This window comes from Epargyreus clarus, unplaced genomic scaffold (assembly GCF_041222505.1).
Source record: "Epargyreus clarus isolate Ecla_fem2 unplaced genomic scaffold, WU_Ecla_fem_2.2 ptg000019l, whole genome shotgun sequence".
Classification (NCBI taxonomy): domain Eukaryota; kingdom Metazoa; phylum Arthropoda; class Insecta; order Lepidoptera; family Hesperiidae; genus Epargyreus; species Epargyreus clarus.
Window position 1 is genome coordinate 2,216,510 of NW_027332227.1, and position 9,161 is coordinate 2,225,670.

At 33.7% G+C, this 9,161-nt stretch overlaps 1 protein-coding gene across 7 annotated transcripts in view; it reads left to right on the forward strand.

Moving 5' to 3' along the window:
- Positions 1-8,896, forward strand: part of jus (EB domain-containing julius seizure protein) — a 77,107-nt gene extending 68,211 nt beyond the window's left edge. For 2 of the 7 annotated variants that reach the window (XM_073083504.1, XM_073083503.1), the window contains exons 4-9: positions 3,311-3,451; positions 4,030-4,144; positions 4,461-4,557; positions 4,908-4,992; positions 5,875-5,916; positions 7,303-8,896. In XM_073083504.1, the coding sequence (XP_072939605.1) occupies positions 3,311-3,451; positions 4,030-4,144; positions 4,461-4,557; positions 4,908-4,992; positions 5,875-5,916; positions 7,303-7,448 (626 nt within the window). In that variant the 3' untranslated portion in view covers positions 7,449-8,896. The remainder of the gene's footprint in view (positions 1-3,310; positions 3,452-4,029; positions 4,145-4,460; positions 4,558-4,907; positions 4,993-5,874; positions 5,917-7,302) is intronic. The other 5 variants (XM_073083505.1, XM_073083508.1, XM_073083506.1 and 2 more) reach the window with 5 other exon arrangements.
- Positions 8,897-9,161: the final 265 nt, after the last annotated feature.

A 9,161-nucleotide genomic window follows, 5' to 3' on the forward strand; every position in this document is an offset into this window, starting at 1 on the left:
CTCGATTATAAATTTTAGGTCCTCCAATACAATTGATGCATTTCCTCCCAAAGAACCATCATCAAGGTACCATACATTAAATTTTGAATTTAGTTGTGTAATAATTGGTTGTATTGCCAGACTAAAAATAACTGGGCCAAGAGGGTCGCCTTGCTGACATCCCACACAAGATTCAATAACTTTATCGCCAAATAATAATTTTGATGGGGTACCATAACACTGCCACATGTAGTCAAATATTTCAGGCATTTCTTTTTGAATTTCCGCTAGAAGAGGTCCCCTGTCTACCGAATTAAATGCATTTTTCACATCAATTTTAAGAAACACATCGTAATCATTTTTGTTTAAAAATGTACGAGCAGCGTGTACAGCTGCCTCGCAGCCGCCCTTGACTCCGAAGCCAAGCTGCCGCGGCTGAAGCTGCCTGGACAAAAGCTCATTATAATTCCGGCAGCATAACTTGGAAACCAATCGTCGAAGAGTACATCCCACCGCGATAGGTCGAATGCCTCCATCTTTCTTTTTGAGAGCAACGAGGTTGGCTCCATAGATTATAGGTGTTATACTGGAAGGAACCCGTCCTGCTAACATTAAATTAATGAGAGCGGTGAGCTCCTTCAGTAATCCCTTTCCTACTTCACCTAACAAAGGATCGGTTAGGTCTTTCAAGTGCTGAGGTGTAAGGCCATCTAAGCCACCAGCAGATCCGTTCCGAAAAGAACGAATGGCGGTCTTAGTGGCTTCCTCGCTAACTCTCAAATTTTCAGGCTGAAGAAAAGACGCTGGGCTAGGCAGCTGCGAGGATGTGTTTGGTATGGGATGCTTATCGCGGAGAGCTCCAAGCGTGTCAGGTGAGTGCGTAGCCATTGTGTCATCAGAAAATAAAAGTTTGACTGCACCTTTGATGTCTCCATCTGAAATTTTATTTTCAATTAATTTTACAATATTGTTTCTAATGGGATTATAATTTATAGAAGTGGTGTTATCTGGAATTACGTCTTGAACTGTATTCAATTTTATTAAATTGCATAATGTTTGTTTTGGAGATCTATTATGTAAATGTAAATTTTTATATGCAAATAATAGAAGTTCTTCCCAAGCATTATTATTATTTTCTGATACTACTTTGGCCACGCACTTAGTAAGAGACATGGCCACGGTGGAACGCGCTCCTTTCGGAATCCGTTTAACCACCCTGATGTTGTGTTTGAGGTGTGCGAGTCTCTTGTGTAATGGTTCGTCATTACGATGCCCACTTGAAGGATTTGTATTAGATGAGACAGGATCCTGACTAACGACTACATCTATGCGAGGGATATGGATACGGCTACAATGTTTGACTTATTTAGTCGATTAATTCGCTTTACTCGATCTGGCAGTTAACTAAAAGTTGCAAGTAGCGTGTCATCAGTACGTAAATTTACAATTACATGCACTATTTACACAAGGCCATTTACATAAGTAATTACCTAAGCTAGTGCCTTGTACAATTTTAATTCAACGGATACGTGCCTGATTTTATGTTGTTATGGCATTTTATGCGGATTTAATAACAAATTATACTGGCGTTATCTGTAAATTGCCTGTTATTAAAATGTTATACCTATTTTATTAAATAGGACAGCTCCAGCTTTATTTTAGTATTGAAAAAGTGGATTTGTATTTTGGTCGCTCATTATACAATAAACCATCATCTTAGGGTGACTAGTAAATAACGGAGAACATATTTAGGACCGAGCGAGTTTCGTAATATTTCGATTAAGCTAAACTGATAGAGAATTAAGAAATCAATATCAAAACATGCATACTTAAATAAAAAAATATAAAGGTGGTAAAACTTTTATTGCTCGAATGTGGCAGCACAAGCAAAACTTTTTTCTTTTATGTGTAGCGCTCGTGGTGTTGTTCTTATCTAAAGGACATCCATTATGCATGACACTTTCAGTTTCGTCCATCAAAAATAAAGACTAATGCATAATCTTAAGGGGCTCTTCAAAAAAGGTGCAAAAAGAGCTCTCATACAAAACCGGCGATGCATTGGCGACTCCCCTGGTGTTGCAAATGTCCATAGGCGGCGTTGACTACTTTCCATCAGGTAGCACGTCTGCCTAATCGTTAGATTAAACAATAAAAAAAATCTGTTAAGTCTTGACTAAATTATATATCTTCTGTTCTTTACCTATGGGTACTCATAAATATTCACAATTATACTTTTTCTACATTATATTATACAAGTTCTGCAGTCTATAAATTTATGGTAAACCATTGGCTTGGAACCTCCGTGACACCACACCATTAAATATAACCTAGTTTCTTACACGTCATACTTTTTGTATTTCAATGATGTGTTTCATGGAAACACCAAGAATGAAATCATTACTTATTTTCCAAGAATAAGTAGCTTAACGTTTAATTACTTAAAGAAATGATTTCAGGGTATAGAAGCTTATAACAGACAAGTTAGTCTTTGAAAGGTGAAACTAAGAGGTTTGATTATGGCGACATTATTGCCAAAATTTGTCAATTTGTCATCAACTTCAGTACCCTTAGTATGTTTTTACGTTTTTACAAAAAATACTGTTTTGGTATTTGTTTACCTATTTGCCCGTACATTACAATCAGCACCCCTAGCGGATTGTATCAGAACTGATTAGAAATGTATGGAATATCCGTAAACAAAAGCAGTCATTTTTGTCAAAACGTAAAACCTCATACTCAGGATCAAACTCCTATTCTAGTAGGTTTGATGACAACGTGTCGACGGCAGCGATTTAGCAATTCCCACTTTTTTTTTCAAAATATTCCCACGTTTTTTATCAAAATCAACATAAATAACTTTCTACGTTCACAAATATATTTGAAATATACAGCGACTATCGATAAGCTCCATGCACGCTACATAGCAAAGTGCCAATGGGAATAGAGCTTTTAACCGCTCGAAACGGATATGGGCTATCATTTTATTTACGGAATAAAATAAATAACACATCTTTATTGCTTTTATAATAGCATGTGAAGATAGTATTTCTGGAATTTTAATTCAATTACCTAATACTTGCTGCATTTGATGTAGCTGATATTATACTTATAACAGCATTGCTTATGTAATAAAGGTTTAAATTAATTCCTCTCTTAAAGGCCTGTCTTTTTTTCTATTGTTGAATTTTATAGAACTGTTAATATTAAAAAAAATGTTTCTTAGTGCTCATATATAACATAAGGTACTTTAGTACAGAAGCTTGCTCTTAGTCCAATTCCCTTTAGTATTAGAATGAAGTCAAATTAAAATTAACTATTGTATTGTTTCCAGCTGCCGGTATAAATGAGACATGTTCGTTCAACGCACAGTGCGAAGACGTGGTGATGAAGACAGAGTGTCGGAACGACAGATGCGCTTGCAAGTACGAAATGATTGCCGAGGTGACGGTAGACGGCGGTATTGTTTGCAATCGTAAGTATCCCTCGTAGATATGGAGATCTCTTGTTCTACCTGCGGAAAGACTAGTCAGCATTATGTGCATGGTGGATGAAAATATGTAGATGCCACACCTATTTCTAACTTGAAACTGTTAATACTTTTCGATGGAATGGTATGGACGCCGGCTGACTTATTCACGGACATGGTTGGTATTTTTATGATATTGAAGTAACAATCAAACTTGCAGTCCACTTGAAGGCAAAAGTCATTGCTGTCAAGCACATCTGTAAACAATTCCGAATTGTGGTTCCATTTGAAGCCCATCAGTTAGTCTTAGCACTAAGACGGTCGCCTTTTATGTAAGTCAGCCGGCATCCACACTTGTTCATTAAAATGTAGAAAATAATTCGAAAGGAAAAAGAAAATAATAAGGTTAAACAGGCTGTCATACTGGCTGTCAAAAAAAAAATCAGGAAGGTGCATTATTTAAAAGAATACCCTTATTATTTCAAAACCCGTTCAAGACCGAGGGCGATTACTTGCTTATTGATTTGTATTTGAATATTTTGTCATAAATATATGTGTCTTAATAAAATGATTTTTGTTTTCAGCGGAAAAGCAGATAGAGGAGTCTACAAGGACCCTTGACCCAGCGATGATTGGCGTGCTGGTTGGCATGGCTCTTATGTTCGTCATCATTTGTGTTGTGCTTCGTTTGTTCAGCAGGTATGTTTATGGCCTTTTATCCTACTTTTAGCAGGTATATTGATTCCAAACGGATTCACGGAAGAACGATTGGGTTATTAGGTACGTGTCGTTTTCAAATCAAGACATCGCACTATTTTAGCGCTAGGTATCCATAATATTAGATACTGATACGAAATTGTAGTTACCAGCGACACCCATCCAACTTCCAATCGGGTGACGTTACCTGACGTTACTTAACTTTATTAGTAATTTGTGTACACAAGCCGTACGCAAAATTTGTTTTATTTTAGTGGTATAGTAAATATTTAATTAGTATTTTAAAACTTAATTTCAGGGCCAGATGGAGGGAGAACCGCACTATCTTCAACACACCCAACCCTCGACTAATGAATGTATCACTGCTCCGGGACTCGAAACTTCTGCATTCACAGGTATTCACCTACTTAAATTTTATGGGCACCTACTTAAACTATCCACTTAAATTAAAATAAAAACCAAATCATTTTTTAAATTCAAAATAGGTTCTTTTGAACCACTTCACAAGGTGTTTTGTTATGGAGGAGAAGTAGCGAAAAAAAGTTTAAAATAACTCGCAAAAAATGGCAATGCTAAAATAACTCCCTGAATCTTCAAGACAATTTTGAACGTATAATGCTACGATTACGGCTAAAAGAAGACCTCCTGCCACATTTGTTTTGAAGCCAATTAAAGTGAAGGAAAAAACTACTACTTTCATATAAATCCCTAAAACATAATGAACATTATGTCTAAATTACTCCAGGATCGCCGCGGCTCCCGAGTCAGCATGCGTCCACCTTCACGACAGGCCAGCCAGCAGGAACTGAGACCGCACTCGCCCAGTCCAGGTAATCCAAACACCATAACTAATCTACTAATGATAACGATAATTTGTCATAAGGATATTAGGTGTCGACTTAGTGGTTTTTTGTCTTATTTGTAGTAAATGTGTATTTCTCATACAATTGATCATTACGGTAAAGTAACAAATTTCTGTTAAAGTTAAAACGTTACTAAGGTAACATAGAAATGTACATCAACAATCAATCGAACAATCAGGTGAACATTAGATAGATGGAATATTTATAACGTGTATAATGTATATCTAAATTAGAGATAGATATTCGTAATAAATTTTATTTAATTATCATGGGGCTATTAACATTAATATTTGAAGAATGAGATTGGTGACTTAGAATAGTGACAATCATGTACTATGCAAACTTATTGGATGAACACTCAAGACAAAACACGATAGCAAAATTTATTATGTATGCAAAACATTTTGATTCTACTCATTGATGATTGATTTTTTAGGAGAATCTCTCAAAGAATATGTTCTAATAATCTGATACTCAAATTTTCTTAAAAGTTGATTAGATTTGAAACTATGTGAGTTTTCCTGAAAACGAAAGGGAGTTAAAATTTTAAAGTAGGTACATAAATATTTTTCACGAAATGATATTTAAATGGTTAAAATTGGTTATATGTGGGTCTTAGTAGGTATAAGCCATAATCTCAAGCTGATGCTAATGACTAATTATAATTACTACAAACAATAAATAAAACAATAAAGTTGAGAAAATTTAAGTCCAATAACATCAATGAGTAAAATCATGATTTTACAACACCATCCAACTACACTAAATCCTATTTCTTATTCAACCAACACGCCCATGTTATGGTATCCATTGTGACTGTTATTCATACATGATTCCATTTATCGACAGCACGCCATCACCAAAGCCATCAGCTTCACCGAAAACCCTCAGGTTACTTGATTGTTTCATTTTGCTTCATCTGATATATTTATTTATATATTTAATTATGCAATTAATTATATAATGGACGATGAGGTAGAAGAGCATGTGATAAAATTAAAATACCTGTAGTGTTTGCGGAAGTTAAAATCAAAAGAGTAAGCTTCCAGTTTCTGGATGATCATAAGCTTTTGTTTGATCTAGTACTTTTACATTGTGATATTTTTATAAAGGAAACTGATATAGAAAAATATTATAGACGTATGATGGAACATGTTTTAAATATTAGAATTCAATTGAAGTTGCATCGCTATCTGCAGTAGAATATTTGAATAGTTTCTCAAGCAATGGCATCTAACGTAGTCAATGCTTTGGATGATATAAAGAAATGATAAAGGAGCAAATATTATTACTAAACTATGATGCATGGCAAAGCTTCCTTAACATTTGATGGTATCTAAAAACTAATTCAAAGTGAATGATATATTGCCATATCTTTAGATAAGAAATATGAAGCATGAGACATGGCTAGCTTAGAGAAGCATGAAATCGATAAACTTACATCATTTCTGTTTACAAATAAAAAGTAAAAAGTTTTCGAACAAACGTCTACCTCATTCGTCATCTTTATGTTTATTTTCATCGCACGCCGTACACCCGTATGATATTTAATTTTATCACAATGTATATATTTTTGTGTATTTGACACAGTGTGAACAACAAAAACGTTACCAAAATCTTCAAAATTTTGACACACATCACAATTTTATTATTGGTTTCTGAAATGTATCTTTTATACTGTTCGTGAAGATTTAAACTGTTTTAAGTAATTTATTTTATTTGTATGCTTAGATTTAATTTGTGAATACAATTTATAATTGTCAATAAAAAATGATGATCATTTTTACTTGCGGTTGCTTTAAACCGAGTCTTAAATCTTATAGTTAAAGTACCGTTTTATAATCTCATTTAGCATGACTTATTTATTAGTTATCTCATTAAAAAGATTCATCTAAACAAACTGATACTAGGAACTGTTGTAGAAGTTAGCTTCATAAATTAGAATGATGTTGAAAAAGACTAAATAGATATTATAAGAATGGCTTAAGTTATTAGAATATTACAGCGATAATTTAGAAATGGGACTGAATAAAAGCATGTCTGACTTCTTACAAATGTCCATTAAATGCTAAACAATCTTATTTTAAAACGACCGAGTTAAGAATAAACAGTTACCATCAAATCTATAATTTTTTACTGACTTGATTATTAAGTAATTCGAAGTTAAATCTACTTTAAAATTTTCTGGGTATTATTACTTTACTCTTACTCGGTTGCACTGAAATAAGTCTCTTAGGCATGCTGTTTCTAAAAATAATCTTTCATTTTTTTTCTTAGATATGCCTACTATTGCAGGATCTCACCGTGGTTCTAGAACCAGCAGTGCACATTCGGCAACATCCTTAAGGTCTGCGACACTGCGGTCTCCGACAGCGCCTGGACCTACTTCGGTTACTGTAGAAATCCGAGCTCCAGATTCATAAACGGAGCAAACGTTTGAAACACATGTTAACATATAACATGATGGATCGTAAATTGAAGGATATACTTATGAAGAACTAAATATAAAGGCAATGATAATCGTCTCGAATGTATGCTTTCAAATGAACAGCATGACACCCGAAGTGATAGGATTCGACGTCGGGATAGAAATTGATATAAAGACATTTTGTCCAAATGTTTACAATATTTGTGATAAAATTTACCAATATATTAAGCTTACAAATGTCGTGAAAAAATAAGACTACTTGCTACGTTTTGGCAATAATATTGTGCACTTGTACCTATCTGTCTTATTCAGCCACTCGAGAAGTGCCTCTTATTCAATGCGTAAAGGTTTGTCTGTCATTAAATAATAGATTTAAAGCGAATTACATTTTAAATATTAATTATAACACAGAATAGATTTAAAGCAGTTTATTATAATTATATCACGTTCACAAATACAAATATTGATACACTTTTTTTGATGATAGATGTAGGACACGGAATATTCAACGATATTATAATAGTCTAGAATTATAGAGTGAAATATTTTAGCTTTTTTAGCGTTAGAACGATCGCTTTTTGGCAGTTTTGTAGTTCGATAGTTTGAAAAGTCTATTACTAAGAATAAGTAAATTTAAAGAATTGTTTTAGATTAATCTTCGTTTTCAGCTCTTATAAGTACAAGCTAGATTTTGTGATTTTCTGCCTTAGATGACTTATAACTCACGATTCTATACAATATAAGCAATAAATAGATCTTAACTATATTATGGGGACCACCTCCATGTGCTGGAGTGATCTGAATTTTGATTTAGAATGAATATAAACGAATAGAGGAGTCGGAATGGTCTGCTGCTTTTAATAATAAGACTTTCAAGTTCTAGCTTTAATTTGTGAGGAACGCAGCTTTCCTTGAACCATTACTATGAGAGATTTGTGAATCGAGCGTAAGTTTTCTTCTGTGTTTTCTTGTAGAACCTTAAACTTATTTCTTACTTAATACGTAATGTGTAAATCCGGGGAAGTTTACACATCTTAGATAAGGCTTCGTTGCACCTCAGAAGCTTAGACCAAGTATAATTGCAATACGCACAATAAGTGACGTTGAAGCCGTAGATTTTCTTGTGTATCTTTCGATCACTGACAATTGATTCTAATGTGTGTGAGTTCAAAAATGTCATCTTCATCACGATACGGTGTATACAACAATTTAGGGGAAGAATTGGGGTATGGACCGTATAAAATTATCGACAACATTTTTGGATAATGCAAATAAAGTGTACTGAAGTAAGCTAGCTATTTCGAAAACTAAGCTATAGTATCTTCTAAAAAATATGCTCACAACATAAATTATATATTTCGAACACTGTGCTAGTTATATATCTACTGAAAATGCTGTAATTTACTTATATGAACTTTTATTATAACTTATACTTCTGAAGAACAGTGTTTCATTTATATTTTTTTATTTTTGTTTCCCTATTCCCGTCCTAATAATATAAAATAATAATAATAATTTTCTTAAACACATTGTCAGTAGTAGCTTAATACGTCATTGCATATAATTTTGAATCTAAGCTTGCAAAAAGAGACGTATCCTTGGATATCTAACTCGAAACATTCAGATCGCTGTGAAAAGCTCGGGGTTTTTTAGCTAATGTTATTGCACTTATAAAATATATAAAATACTCTAGTTTATTAATTAAAAA